A 16,475-nucleotide genomic window follows, 5' to 3' on the forward strand; every position below is an offset into this window, starting at 1 on the left:
AAATCTCCGATTTGCCCCCCAAGTGAGCAAAGTACCGATAGTTCTTTGGTCACTTAAAAATTAACTGAGTTTTAAAAATCTCCGATTTGCCCCCCAAGTGATAAAAGTACCGATAGCGCGCCTAGGCATTATTATTTTTGATGAAAAATTTAAAATTTCCAAAATTAGCCTGGGCGGGAAAACTTAAAAATTGAGTGGGGCACGTGTCGTTCATCCTGCGTCTCAGTTCATGAAAAGGCATTTTTTCCTAGCCGTTGGATTGCATGCACAAATTGTCACTTCAACTGCCACTGTTCATGGGGGTATTTAAGCCTCGAAAAAGAGCAATTTTCCTCATTTGCTCTTGATTTCCAAAAATTTCTTCGAAGTATTTTTCTGCGAACACACTTAGGGTTTCGTCGATCAATTCGCATCATCAAGGGGAGAATAATTTCAGTTGCTTAGTTGAAATAACTTTCTCGACTTTCTCACTTCAGTGTTTCTGTTAGTTCTGTTCTGCGAAGTTCAATCGATTCAACGAGGTAAAAAGCCCTAACTTTTCATTTATTTTGGTAATTTAGAGTGTCAATTGCCTGTTTCGCCTTAGTGTCGTGTCTGTGGTTGTGTTTGTTAAGTTTATGTCTGAATTTGTTCACAACTCGACTTCGGGTAAGGCCGGCGAGGCTGACCCGTTTGCACCCTTGTCCCCAGCTTTAGTGAAAGAAGTTAAAAACTCTTATCAGCCTACCTGGTCTAATATTTTAAAAGACGTTGAGATCACCTCAGTCTCCCCAATAAGCATTTGTCCTCAGTTGGAGTCTACTTTCGAGATTATTCAATACGGATCAAACTTAGGCAAGATAGGTCGTAAAACAACGGCGATGCCGAGAACCAAAAGAATTAGTTACCAACCCGGGGAAGGTGAAACCTCTGAACGCCGTGCCGGTAAAGAACCTGTGGTTGAGGAAACCTCTGATGTCGGTGAGGAGCATGTACAGTCTGTAGAGAGATCCTTGGAGGACATGGGTGAGGAGAGTGTGGGAAACAGCCAAGATGAGGGCGTAGGTGGGAGTGGTGGTGAGGAATCTGGTGAAACCGGTAATGAAGGTGGCAGTTAGGATACCGAGGTGAGTGAGCAGGCGGTAAGAGTGAGGGAGGGTGAGGCTGCCGAGAGAAGTGTGAAGGAGTTATGTCTTCGTCGTGTGCAATTACTAGATATATAATTGGATCAAATTATGGAGATAATTAAGTCCGGACATTTGGGTCGTCGTTTTGCCATAGCTAGAGGTACTTACGATCTTTGGACTAGTAAAATAGCCCAAAGCCCAATTGGACGGATCGTATAAGGTCACACAAAGGGGCTAGATCGAGCATTAGAGGACGAGGCCCATCATGGGCCTCATCTCTCTAGGTGGCCGGCCATGTAGGGGTTTTGAGAGGCTATTGGGCTTCGTGCCCTAGTCTAATTATAATGAGATTATAAATAGACTAGGTGCCTAGGTTTGCAGGTAAGGAATTAACTGATCATTTAGATCAAACCCTAATTAGCAAACACGAAACCAACCCCCTCTCATACTCCCTCTCTCACGGCTCTCTCCTCCTCCCGGCGCACGGTGGTGTCTCGTGGTGGTGGTGGTTCGTGCGGTGGTCGGTTGTCCGAAAAGGTGGTGATCGCGGTTTTCCTCAATCACTCGACCAATCTAGTATTGGTGGACGGCTCGTTCGAATCTCGTGGACTAAGTAGAGGAGCAACACTTGGGCTCTATTCTCTCCCTGATTTGCCTGTCGAATAGCTTCGTGGAATTCACGCTTCAAAGGTATGATTATGTGTCTTGTGTGTTATGCATGCGATTCTTGGGATTAGGTACTTTATTGAATATGATTCATATATGTTATTTCCGCTGCGTAGTACCTATAAACTCCTACAGTGGTATCAGTTAGCCTCTTGCATTAACGCGCTAGATCATAATAATACGATTATTTGATGTCCACGTTAATTTTATAATCAATTAAGAGGGAGAAATTAATTTAATTATGGTTCAATTATTATTTAATGTGATTAAACTTTTGGAATCGGTTAAATATGATTTAATTATGCTCAAATATCCATAAAGAGGACCGAATTATGCCTAATATTTTCGAAAATTTCGAAAACCCTAACCCTAAATTTCGAAAATTCCAAGCCCTAAAATATGATTTTTGTGCTTGATTATGGTTTTATTCGAATCATTTTATGTTTCATAATTTCAATTAGGTTGATTTATGCATAAAAATGTCTTATGTATGATCATAGATTTAATTTTAAATGTTAAAATTAAATTGGGATTAATTTTATGATGAACCCTATTTTAAAATTGAATATGATTTAATTTTAATCTTATGGACTAACTTAATTTAATTAGGATAAATGTTATTTTAATTAAATTAAAACACAAAAAAAAAAAAAAAATATTTTGGCCGGCAACCGCGGCTGGGTGGCGCAGCCACGGCGGCTGCCGACCAGGTGGCGTCCAAGAGGGAGGGAAGGGAGGGCGGCGGTCTAGGGTGGCTGTGGGCAGCAGCGTGCAACCGTTGCACGGCTGCTGCCGCGGCTGCCGGCTGGGTGCTGCTGCTGCCTTGCGCGGTAGTGGCTGCTGCAAGGCAGCCAGCCACCGTGGCTAGCCTCGGCTGGCCACACACGGTGGCCTGCAGCCCCAGCAAAGCAGCTCCACGCTGCTGCCCTTTGCGGCAGTGGCTGCTGTCACGGCAGCCAGCCACCGTGGCTAGCTTCGGCTAGCCAACCACGGTGGCCGGCGTTGGTGGTTGCGATTTTTAAAAAAAAAAAAAAAAAAAAAAAATTCTGTTTTAAAAATTTATTTCAGGATAATTACGAATTATTTTGGGATAAAATTGGTTTTATTTTGGATAAGTTCAAATATTTTCAAAATATGATCTTTTAATTTAAAAGATAAAGTTGGTTTTATTTGGATAAAATCTTTTTGTTTTAGGATAAAATCAAATATTCAAAAGTTGTTATATTTGATATTATCCATATTTAGTTTGTTATTTTGATAATTATCCTAAATTAAAGTGGTTAATTAAGGATAAGATTGATGAGGATATTCTGAGCATATTCCAAAAGGATAATAATTGATTTAAATAATGTGATTATCCCATAATTAGATTAGGATGTAATTGATTTTAAAATTATTTGATTGGCTAGTAATTAGGATAGAATCTCCTAAATAAGTATAATCATGGAAGATTAAATATGATTTTATCTTTCTAGATTAAAATATGATTTGATTCTATCTCATGACTAAATTAAATATATGATATTTTATTAACCGTCATGAATAATATATGATATTATCTAATTATGATTAAAATATAAGATATTTTAGGAAATGCGTTGTCTTTATTATGATCATCAGATGTTATAGTTTAGACAAGCATGTTGAGTGATTTATTATATGGCACTTTTCTAATATATGATATTATGTTGCTATATATAGACTAGTGTGGCCCATAGATTCTTAAATACGATCTGCGTATCGTGATGTATTTTTGTAATCTAAATACGGTCTGCGTACCGTTGAGTATTTTTATAACTTTTATTTAATGTAAATAGAATAGTTATTTAAATGGTGTTAGCCCAAAAGAAGCCCATGAAGTGAAGGCCCAAAGGAGCAAGGTGGATGAAGATCCATGATGATTCAAGTGGGAGCATTTTATTTCTAGTTTTCCTAGGACTAAGGGGCCATACTATGTCATGTTTTATTGCATTAGTAGATTATGCATGTTTAGGTTTATTTATGTTGCTTGATGATGCGCTAGAGTTCACTATACAATCACAACATAATAAATCTAGATCCCAGAAATATTGATACAGCTTTCCCAATTAAAAACCCGACGAAAACCTTGATCGTTTGTGATGGGTCGGCCTCAGCAGAGCATCATAATATATCTTGGGGAAGTGGGGGTAGGACCGCACATCTACACTTTTAATTGGTTATATTCAACAAGGTTACCTAAAGATCAGTTTAGAACCTTGAAGCTAAGGGTAATAATTAAACATGTGATGGTTAATTATTCAACCAAGAATTACAAGAGTTGTAATCAGTAAAGAGTTTACTCACCTTGAAAATGTAATGGTTGATGGCAGGGCCTCAGTCCGGTCAATTATTGCACAAATAAAGGATCTTGGAATCACTTAAAATTCAATTGGGATCATTTAATTATTGAATAAAGTGTTTTAAAGTTACCAAATGAATATGTTTTATGGTACTTTAATTTATTAAACATAATTATTAAACTTTGCCTTATTTTAACATAGATGGGTAGCCGTAATAACAATGACAACAACGTTTACAATTTGCGACCATTCCTTGAAAAGGATAGGTTGACAGGGGAAAACTTTTCCAACTGGGAAAGAATGCTAAGGCTTGTTCTGAAATCTGAGGGTAAGGAGGATATCATTGATACCCCATTACCAGGACCTCTGCCAGAAAATCCAACTGCGGCAGATATCAAGAAGCACAAGGAAGCTCATGATAGAGCTATGCCTATCACTTGCTTAATGATTGCTACTATGGAACCTAGTCTTCAAAAGCGTTTTGAGGACCTGGATGCCTATTCAATCATGGAAGAGCTCAAAGTTTTGTTTAAGAAACAAGCTAGAGTTGAAAGGTATGAGCTTCATCGTGAGATTATGGATTGTAGAATGGAGAAGGGTGCCACAGTTCATGATCATGTTTTCAAAATGATCGGCCTAATTCAAAGTATGGAGAAACTGGGGTACCCAATTAGTGATGATTTGGCAACAGACATCATTCTCCATTCACTTCCAGAAAGTTTCAACCAGTTTATCATGAACTTTAACATGACTGCGAATGCAAAGACTATGAGTCAATTGCATGCAATGCTGGTTAGTGCTGAGAAACAAATCCCTAAGAAACCTAAGAAGGAAGTTCTTATGATTCAAAAGGGAAAGGGGTTCAAGAAGAAGGGGCAAAAGGCTAATGCCAAGAGCAAGGGCAAGCAAGTTGCCAAGGCTCCTGAAAAGCCTAAGGCGAATCCAAAACCCAAAGTTGCAAGTGAGAGTGAATGCTTTTACTGCAAGAAGAAGGGGCATTGGAAACGCAATTGCCAGAAATACCTTGATTTCCTCAAGAAGAAGAATGGAGCATCAACCTCAGGTATTAAGTTATAATCATTTTAACTTTCACTAAGGTATGTGATACCAAGTTGCAGTGCTTAACATTATGATGTTGCACAGGAACTGCAAGCAAGTGAAGCTAGCATGGAGATGGAGCTTGAAGGTGCACTAGAAGTATTTGAGTGGCCAGAGATAGCTTCATAGTTTTAATTTCTGATTAGTTTATCATGACATTTAGAATTATTTCCAGTTTTTGATGAGACAATATTTCGGTTTTCTTGTTTTGAATACTGATTTGTTTTACTTGGCTTGGACAAATGTTGATCCATGACCAAGGTAATAAATTGTTTTCATTTTGCTAGATATGAGTTAATTTTATTTATGACATTGATATATGTAGATCACAAAAGTAAATTTAGATGATTCAAAGCAAACATACTTATAACAAAGTAAAGTTAGGTCACATAAACCATTTGCACATCCAAAGTTATGGATGGACTCTTACTCTTATATGATTATGAATCACTTAAGAATTAGAAGTCATGCTTGATAAGGTATAATGACCAAGTTACCTTTTAGTTGAAAGGGTAAAAGAGCTAAAATGACCTTTTGGAACACAAACATATGATGTGTGTGTACCATAAGTTCAAGATATAGCAAAAGGATTTAACTATTTCATTGCTCTTATTAACGATTTAAGTAAATATGTCGATAATTACTTAATGAAATAAAAGTTGGAATCATTGAAATGTTCAAAATTCCAAAAATGAAATGTAAAATCAAGTTTGAGATAAACAATTTAGCACCACAATATGATTGTTGTGATAAATATTTAACTCAAAACAAATGATCATCTAAAGGAATTGTTGAATTAGTTCACAATCCAGGAACATTACTATTAAAATGTATGTATAAAATAGGAATCAAACTTTGCTTGCCATGGTTCGATCCAAGATTTAATGATTTACAAATATCGTTTTGAGGATATGCATTAGAACAACAACAATTGCGAATATACTAAACAGAAACTTCACCAAAGCAGTAGAAAGACTGGAAATGTTCCAAAGTAATCTTTTCTAAACAGGATTGAGGGATATGAAATCTATGTAAAAATGTTTACAAAGATGACATAATAAACCCTAAATCAGAGGTATTATTCCTACAATCGCGTAAAAACAAAATGTTTGTTGCTCGCGATAGTGTCTTTATAGCAAGAAATGTCTTCCTACAAAGCCAAGTGGGAGTAAAGTTAGATCTCGATTAGACGAGCAACAAGGGATGTGGATAACACTACATTAGAGACGAATGCGCATGAAATCAGCTAATTTGATAAAACATGTGTCGAAGCAAGCTAATTCAAGTAGCGAGACTTCTATCGTCCTACTAGAATGAAATACTTCAAAGAGTTGAAGAGATTAATTCTATTGTCGCTCACACCTATCGTAGGTTACTTAGGATCGAAACAAACAGTTTGTTGGAATTCTAGTAAAAGGTGGATCCTAAAATTTTCCTATTGGAATGGTTGGAATCCATACCTACAAGCAAGCTTTGGACAAGTGCCAACTCAGGAAGTGGCTTAAAGCCAAGAAATCCAGAATGGACTCCATGTCTGTAAAGATGTGCTAGTCCATGATAGTCTTACAAATAGGGTTAAACCTATTAGTCATGTAAGCTTATTCGGATTATTTCTAGTTATGGAAATCAAAATCACCTTCATGAAATGTTCTTGATGGATGGGATGTATATGATACAACTTAAGTTTTTGAATTCCAGAAAGTCCTAGAAAGTTTTGCAAACTTCAGAAATTCATTTATGGATTGAAGTAAGCATTAAGGAGTTGAAATATTCATTAGGAAATCAAACAGTTTGATTACCTTGGAAGAATGAAAAGAAATCTTGTAGAAACAAGAAGTTTAGTGGGAGCAATTGGTCTTCTTAGTCTAGTATGTAGTTGACATACAGTTCATATGAAACGATATATCAATGCTTGAATAAGTCAAGCAATGGTTAGAAAGATTGTTTCTATATGGGAGACTTAGGAGATGTTGAGTACATATTGGGAATCAAAATCCACAAAGTGAATCTTGAAGGATGACTGGACCTAATCAAGAGACTTATGTTGATAAGGTTCTTGACGAGTTCAAGATGCAAAATTCTAAGAGAGGATCTTTTCCCATGTTTCATGGTTTTACACTCAGTAAAACTCAGTGCCCTAAAAGCTAGTTGAGGTGAGTTGTAAAGGCAGTGGACCTAATGCTTTTGCAAAAGGGACCATTACATGTACCATGAAATGTACAAAGCAAATTGTTACATATGACTTGTGCATGTGTAGCAAGTTTCAAGCAAATACAGAATAAGCATACGGAAAGTTACCAAGAACAAATCCTTGAGTACTTGAGAAGCGCTAAAGGAATTTTTCTAGTTTATGGTGTTAAAGGTAAACAAGTTGTCAAGAGCTTTACGAATGCAAGTTCTCTCCAAACAGGCAAGATGACTCTAGATTTTGATCTAGACGCACAATTTTGTCAGTATGGAGAAGTACAGTGAGCTTGAAGAGTTCAAAGCAGAGCACTATTGCATGCTCAATGTTAGAATATGTGTATTAAGCTATAGTCGGATAGCTTTAGAGGAAGTTTGGAGTGAAATGTGATATGACTAAAGGATCACCTTTGCCCAAGAACAAAGGAGCCAGGGTCACATTACAAATCCAAATAAATGGATATAAGATATCGCCTCAGTTATGAGATCATTGACCGGCGGAAGGTCACGTTCTGCGAAGTTTTATTATGAGTGAGAAATCACTAAACCCCTTCCATAGACAAAGGTATGAAAGTCATATTAAAGTCTTGGATTGAAGCAAATTATGTAATTTTAAGTTGTGTATGTTTGTGGAAACATATTACATGAGAAAATACATCAATTTGCAGAATTATGTTTAAAACAGAAATTATTATTTCTCTTATTTAATTATGGTTTTGAAATTAAATAAAATGTCCAAAATAATTATGGATTGATGGGCTCATCAGGTTATCTATCAGATAGAGACCTGGTGTATGAAACTCCACAGGTGAACAAAATCCGTATATTATTTAAGTTCCTAGTTCGAAATCATTAAAGTGGACATAAATGATTTCAATAAATGGACTAGCATGTAAGATTGATTGGATAGCTCGGTTTCATGGGCTATAGGGGCATAGTGATGCTCGATCAATCACTTGGATATGCATGAATGATGCATGATTGAACTATTGACCTACTTTGAAGTTCAAGTATAGAGCTTCCGTATATATTAGTGGATTCCTTTGACATGAGTGGAACATTGATTTCAGTCAATGGATGTTGTAACTGTGGTACATTCAAACGTCTACCCGTAACTGGAGATTATAAAGGATGTTTCCCGGTTATTTCAGAAGTTGAGTGGGAGGCTTGTTGCCACAAGATTGGATAGAGTCTACCTATTAAATTAGGAAATGTGTCATGGCCGCTTGAAGAGGGAGAATTCAGAAAATACGTGGCCGCGTTCAAATGCATTACTCAGTAATCATTTGGTTTTGTAATTCTAACTCAGGTTTCAAGAAACGATTTGTAGATTAATATGATCTCGACATGTGATGCAATCATATTATCAAATCGACATATACATTGACTTAAGGAATTTGAACATTGCACCCTTGTCTCAGACAAGTGGGAGATTGAAGGAGTTATGTCTTCGTCGTGTGCAATTACTAGATATATAATTGGATCAAATTATGGAGATAATTAAGTCCGGACATTTGGGTCGTCGTTTTGCCATAGCTAGAGGTACTTACGATCTTTGGACTAGTAAAATAGCCCAAAGCCCAATTGGACGGATCGTATAAGGTCACACAAAGGGGCTAGATCGAGCATTAGAGGACGAGGCCCATCATGGGCCTCATCTCTCTAGGTGGCCGGCCATGTAGGGGTTTTGAGAGGCTATTGGGCTTCGTGCCCTAGTCTAATTATAATGAGATTATAAATAGACTAGGTGCCTAGGTTTGCAGGTAAGGAATTAACTGATCATTTAGATCAAACCCTAATTAGCAAACACGAAACCAACCCCCTCTCATACTCCCTCTCTCACGGCTCTCTCCTCCTCCCGGCGCACGGTGGTGTCTCGTGGTGGTGGTGGTTCGTGCGGTGGTCGGTTGTCCGAAAAGGTGGTGATCGCGGTTTTCCTCAATCACTCGACCAATCTAGTATTGGTGGACGGCTCGTTCGAATCTCGTGGACTAAGTAGAGGAGCAACACTTGGGGCTCTATTCTCTCCCTGATTTGCCTGTCGAATAGCTTCGTGGAATTCACGCTTCAAAGGTATGATTATGTGTCTTGTGTGTTATGCATGCGATTCTTGGGATTAGGTACTTTATTGAATATGATTCATATATGTTATTTCCGCTGCGTAGTACCTATAAACTCCTACAAAGTGATGCCGTTTTGAAAGAAGAAAGTGTTGATGAAGGGTATGATTCTGAGAATGACGAACCAAAGTACCGAGAACCCCTTGTATTAAAGCCCGAGTACAAAGTTGTGTCAACGAAAGTTGACCCTGAATGGCTCCAGAAAGCTATCGATAAAGAGTACTGCCGCATTGGTGCCCACTTTTACAACCTTTCTGACGGCTATGACCTCAAATTGCCTAAAGAGGATCAGACTGCTCTTGATTGCCCTGACGGCCATATTATAGTTTATGCGAAGCATCTTGAGTATGGTTTACGGTTTCCGCTGCACCCTTTTATCGAGAAAATTTTCAGAGCATGGAATGTTTGCGTGGAGCAGTTAACACCCATACCTATTCGGAACCTTATCTCATTGGTGTGGGTCATGATATTCATGGATTTCCCTCTCACACTGAACCTGTTTCGCACTCTTAACTGGCTAAAGAGAGACAGTCAGTCACCGGGGTATTGGTCGTTGTTCACGGCCCCGGATAAATGTACAGTATGGCCGAAATTGACCAGTTGCAAAGGCTGGATGGAGAATTTCTACTTTCTTAGCGTTCTTGAGGACTACAAAGTTCGCAGATGTTTCTATCCCCCCCATAGTATGTTTGATACCATTAGGCGTAGAAGATTAGGTGATATAGAGAAGTATGCTTGTAAGTTTTTTGACTGTACATATGTAAAGGCTGGTAGTAAGAACAAAGCTGTACCGGGGGTGTGGCTACCCAACTGTAATTATATCTTGGGTAACGCCCCTTTGTCTCATGTCGGTCTCTGCTGGACTGACGAATTTGGTATGGTTCTACTCCAATTAACAGCTTTGTTTCATTCTTCATTCTTTCAGTTTTCTTTTTTTTTTTTTTTTTTTGAACTATGGATTTAAAGATTTGGCATGCCCAGAATCAGTTACTTTAAAATAGCTGACTATCGGTATTTTTACATTCAGAGTACTTAACATTCCTCATTCTCGTTATTTGTATTTATTCCTTGCACGTTTGTTGCCTTGCAGGTATTAACAAGTTAGATTTTTCCAATTTGGGTTTACATCCTGACGGTAGGGTAAAATTTCAGTGCCCTCCAAACCCAAATCACGATTACGATACATTACCCGTCTACTGCACGCGTGCTCTTAAGGGGAAGAAAAGAAGACGACAAGATATGACTTCCAACGAGCAACGCAGGACCAGAATTCCCCGCACTCTTCCGATCAGAAGAGGGGGAGCAAATGCCCAGAAAAGATCCAGCGACCTCTCAAGCCGTGACCAGAACAAAAAGCATAAACAAGATGAGGCCGCTAAAAATCAGCAGAAGCCTACTGAGAATGTGAACGTCGTGAATTTGGAGGACGACGCTCCTACCGGTACTAGAAGATTGAATATTACTCTGCGCAAGCCTACTGAGGCAAGTGTGGTTGCTGCGGAGAAAGTTGTTACGACTGATAAGCTGGTACCGGCAGAAGAATCTTTTCTGAGGGACCGACAAAATCGGTTGTCGGGCAAGTCTGCTAGCAGCAAGAACGCCTTTATACCTGTGATGACAGGGGACTATATCGAGGTTCCCCATGTGAAGGTTCCTACCGAGGTTGCTGAGGAGTTCTTGGTTCCTAGCGGCGGTGCTGGCGAGCCGTGGCATCCGCGCATCAACGTGAATCGGGGAGAGTCTGTTATCTGTGATGATCCCAATACCGGAGGCAGCATGGGATGGAGAATGCTGAAAGATTTAGCCACGCCAGCAGACCGACCCGTCGACAAGCTGATAGCTCCTTGTGGTCAGATGATGAATGATATGCTCCGGGTAAGACAAAACTGCTGTCATGACCCTTGTCTATTTTGCTAACTACTTTTATTATTATCATTTTTTTTTAGTGTTACTATTTTGTTATGTGTATTTGTTGCTTACCTGTTCTTCTTTTCTCTTTTTTTTTTATTTGTAGACTGTTAATTCGGCGGTCGAGGTGGTACATATGTACCGTTATTACCAGCGCTGTCATGATCAGGCCGAAACGAAATTCAAAAAATGTGATGACGCCCGACAAGCTGCTGTTAACGAGAAGGAGAAACACAAGGCCACTATCAAGACTATGGAGAACAACATGGTTGTTCTAAACACAAAGCTGGCCAATCAGGAATCTATGCAGAGAAGGAGCACCAGCCTCGAGCGGGAGTTGAAAACAGAGAAGGAGGCTAAGGCGAAGTTGGAGGGAGCTTTGAAAAAAGCTGAGGAGGAGAAGCCCGGTATCAGGCACCGAGCAGTCAACCGGTTGCTGCAGTCCGACCACTACCGGAATTTGCTGGTGGACCGATATACTGGTGGGTGGGTAGCCGCTCACCGTTGTGTCTGCAAAGCCGAGAACTGGGATGCGGAGAAATGGCAGGCAGCTGAGGCTGCTTACAGTGAAGACATGCATCTCTCTCCTACCAGCTACGAAGGAGATTACTTTGACAACCCCCCTCCAATCGAAGTGCTGAAGAATCTGGATCCACGCAATTTGCCGGAAGAGGAGTTTGCTGATGCCCTTATTGCTAGTCCTATCAAAGAGGACAATGCTGTCGGCACCTCTGAACCTGCCCCCCAAAAGGAGCCTGAATCAAAGAAAGATTAATGGGGCGGGCAGTCATCACCGGAATCATGCGGGTCCTCCTTGTCTGTAATTTCTAAGGCTCACTGTTGAGCAACATATGTTTGTTTTTGTTGAAGACAATTTTTTTTTTTTTAAAACTTGTATTTTGGCTGATCTGACCCTTGTCTTTTTTGGGTGATGGCTGTCGATTTCATATGTGTATGCTATAACAATTTTTATTTTCTGTTGACTTAATCACGTATCTGCAATATTTGAACTTGGCAACCTGTATATTTTAACTGCACTGAACTAAACGGTTTCTCCGTTGTACTTGAATTCCGAATGATTTTGCCGTTGATTTTGTTTCAAAGAAACTTACACGTTTTCTTTACTGTGTTCATTCTAATGCCGTGAATGCCCTTGTATTTCAATACTACTATGCTTTTCTGCGATTTCTATAACTGTATTATAAGTGAGTTGTAATTGTATTATAATTGCATATTCGTTTGTTTATTTGTGCGCAAAATTTTATAGCGTTCTGCTACTTAAAGTATTTCTAGTTCTAACAAATTATCGGCGTTTTTGTTTTTTTGATTCCAACACATTAGCACCTTAGGCATATGCCCCCGAATTCCGCAATTAATTTCCTTAGAAATTGATTTCGGAATTCCTTATCATTCTGTTATTGCCTGTATTTTCCTGTATATGCAGCCTTTAGCAGGCCAAGTATTTGACAGTGGATCAGACCGTCAATTTCAACTTGCCTTGAGGCGCAATAGTTATCTAACCTTCCTCCTTAATTGAATGAAAGAGACAGCTAGCTAGGCTGTTTATCAGATCATATCGAAAGTAGGGGATGTCTCCATATGTTATAGTACATACTTTTCTTATTAACGGCCTAGGCCTAAATCGTCAAAACAAACTACAGGCATGGAGCTTGCCTACAAAATAAGAACTTAACAAGAAAAAGCTAAACCATGACCACATGTCATGCCGGTACTACACATGAGAAATTAAAACACATTCTAAACGTAGTATTTCTTGAGGACGCTCGTATTCCAAACATTTTTTAATGGTACTCCTTCTAGAGTCATCAACTGATACGATCCTTGGCGAACCGTTTCATACACTTGATAGGGGCCTTCCCAGTTTGCGGTGAGCTTGCCATCTGCGTTCCCTCTACCTGTTGCGGCCGTTCGACGAAGGACCAAGTCTCCATCTTCCATAGGCCGATAATTGACTCTCTTGTTATATGCTTGACTCATACGACTTTTATATGCTGCTGACCTGATGGCAGCCGTAAGCCGAGTTTCAGGTAAGAAGTTTAATTGCTGTCTTAGGAGCAAGTCATTCTGATCCTCACAGAAATGTTGAACACGAAATGTAGGGAGTCCTACTTCAGTCGGAATAACGGCTTCTGAGCCGAAAGAAAGGTTGAATGGTGATTCCCCAGTAGTTTCCCTTGTTGTTGTTCTATTCGCCCATAGTATTTCCGGGATTAGATCTGCCCACAAACCCTTCGCATCTTCTACCTTCTTTTTCAGTGCCGTTAGTATCTGCTTATTTGCGGCCTCCGCCTGGCCGTTTGACTGGGGATGACAGACTGCCGCATATGCGAATTTTACTTTGTATATGCTGAGGAAGCTCTTAACTAGGTTGCAATCAAACTGGGAGCCGTGATCAAACACCATTGCAACCGGTAGGCCAAATCGGGTGAATATACTCTTCCAGATGAACTTCTTAACCTCACTCGCTATTATTTTTGCTACCGGTTCAGCCTCTATCCACTTGGTGAAGTAGTCAATCCCTACTATCAGGAATTTTCTGCTCCCTGTTGCGGATGTAAAACGTCCAATAATGTCCAATCCCCATTGTGCGAACGGTATCGGATTTAGAATTGGTGTCAAATCATTTGGCGGCTGGTTGATTGCCGACCCAAATTTTTGACACTTATCGCACTTTTTCGCGTACGCTAAAGTATCAGCATTCATTGTCGGCCAGTAATACCCTCTTTTCATTTCTTCCAAGGACATTGACCGGCCTCCGGCATGATTTCCGCAATTCCCTTCATGGATTTCCTCTATCAGCCTAGCTGACTCATAGGCCGATATACACCTTCGCAATGGTAGCGAGAATCCCCTTTTATACAGCATTCCCTTGAACATGACAAACCAGATGCTATCCTTCTTTATCTTCTGTGCTTCTGTTTTGTCTGTCGGTAAGACGTTATGCACCTTGTAGGCTAGCACGCCATCATACCATTCTTGGCCATCAATCACGCAATTCACTTCTTTTGGAGTGTTGTCGGGGTCAATACTTTTGCGTTCCAGAAGTTCCACCATTACAGTACGTTCCAGATCATTGAAGCTTGAACTTGCCAGTTTTGCCAAGGCGTCTGCCTGTGTGTTTTTTGCTCTCGGCACTAATTGTATTTCAAACGTTTCCAAGTTAGCAGTTATTGCTTTCAACTTGGCCAGGTAGGCCATCATCGTTTGTTCTTTTGCCTCATAAGTGCCGTCAAACTGACTTGCTACCAATTGTGAGTCAGTCGTGAGTTTTATCCGCTTTGCCTCAGCCGCAATGCATAACTGCACTCCCGCAAGTGCTGCCTCATACTCAGCTTCATTGTTTGAGGCTTTGAACTTGAATTTGATAGCATACTCGAATATGTCCCCTTGCAGTGACATCATGACAATACCGGCTCCGGAGCCTGTTGATGCTGAGGAGCCGTCAACAGAAACCTTCCACACTCCATTGACCTCTTCTTCTTCGATGTAGGACGTTTCCACAATGAAATCAGATAATGCCTGAGCCTTTATCGACACTCGTGGCTTGTAAATTATAACATACTCCGACAACTCTACTGCCCATTTGAGCAATCTACCTAACGTCTCCATTTTCTGCAGAGACTTCTCTAACAGCTGATTTGTCAACACTTCAATGGTATGTGCATCAAAATATGGCCGAAGATTTCTTGCCGCTATAACCACTGCATATGCAATCTTCTCTATCAGAGGGTATCTTCTTTCTGCCGTGTTCAGGACATGGCTCACAAAATAAATTGGCATCTGTGCTTTCTTTCGTTCTACTATCAGCACCGCCACAACCGTCTTTGGAGATGCCGAGATGTATAATTGCAGGCTCTCTCCCTGTTCCGGCCGTGCTATGGTCGGAAGGGACCTTAGATGGTTTTTGACCACCTCTAATGCCTTTGCTTGCTCTTCCCCCCAAACGAATGTTTTATTTTGTCGGAGGACTACAAAGAATGGTAAGGCCTTATCAGCCGATTTGCTAATAAACCTTGTCAGCGCTGCCATGCGTCCAGTAATCTTATGTATGTCTTTTATTGACTTGGGTTGCGGCAGGCTAAGTATAGCTTCTATTTTGTCGGGATTTGCATCTATCCCCCTTTCACTAACCATAAACCCCAAGAATTTCCCCGAACGAACTCCAAAGACGCATTTTTCCGGATTGAGCTTCATTCGGTACTGACGCAAAGTTTCAAATGTCTCCCTTAAATCTACAACGTGATCAGTGGCTAACCGGCTTTTTACGATGGAGTCGTCAACATATACTTCTACGTTTCTTCCTTTCTGATTTGCAAAGACTTTGTCTACCAGTTTCTGATATGTTGCCCCGGCGTTTCGTAACCCAAATGGCATTGCCTTGTAACAAAATACTCCGGCATCAGTAATAAACGCCGCTTTCGTTCTATCTGGTGCATATAGGTTGACCTGATGATATCCCGAGAAAGCATCCATAAAACTGAGCAGAGCATGGCCGGAAGTGGAGTCTACCAACCTATCTATTCGGGGCAGTGGATAGCAGTCCTTTGGGCAGGCTTTATTCAGGCATGTAAAGTCCACGCACATCCTCTATTTTCCTGACGGTTTCCTTACCATGACCACATTTGCTAACCATTCAGGGTACGTGCAAGGCTCAATAAACCCCGCCGCTAGCAACTTGTTTACTTCTGCTTGTATTGCTTCTATCTTTTCTGTCGAGAAGTTTCGTTTTTTCTGCCTAACCGGTCTGACATTTCTATCCACATTTAGCTTATGTACTATAACATCTGGATGAATCCCTGGCATTTCATCTGTCGAAAAAGCAAAGACGTCAGCGTTCTCCCGTAAAAGTTCCACCAAATGACAACGGGTATCAATATCCATGTCGGACCCAACTCGTATGGTTCTTCCCGATACCCCAGGTTGCAACTCAATTTCTACCGTCTCCCCTCCCGGCGAAGGGCGGGGAACTGCTGCCAGGCGTGCATCGAAATTCTCCATTGCTAAGTCATGTGCGGATGCGGCTCACCCCCTTTTTCTGCGTTTCCTGATTA

At 40.3% G+C, this 16,475-nt stretch overlaps 1 protein-coding gene across 1 annotated transcript in view; it reads right to left on the minus strand.

Annotated features, from left to right (window-relative positions):
- The window catches only part of LOC145613707 (wall-associated receptor kinase-like 1), a 44,325-nt gene that overhangs the window by 20,920 nt on the left and 6,930 nt on the right, over window positions 1-16,475 (minus strand). The window contains exons 2-3 of the mRNA XM_081668782.1: window positions 7,073-7,124; window positions 6,652-6,662 (exon numbers count right to left, since the gene is read on the minus strand). Of these exons, the coding sequence (XP_081524908.1) occupies window positions 6,652-6,662; window positions 7,073-7,124 (63 nt within the window). The remainder of the gene's footprint in view (window positions 1-6,651; window positions 6,663-7,072; window positions 7,125-16,475) is intronic.

The sequence above is a fragment of the Chenopodium album genome, chromosome 25 (genome assembly GCF_948465745.1).
Source record: "Chenopodium album chromosome 25, dcCheAlbu1.1, whole genome shotgun sequence".
Classification (NCBI taxonomy): Eukaryota; Viridiplantae; Streptophyta; class Magnoliopsida; order Caryophyllales; family Amaranthaceae; genus Chenopodium; species Chenopodium album.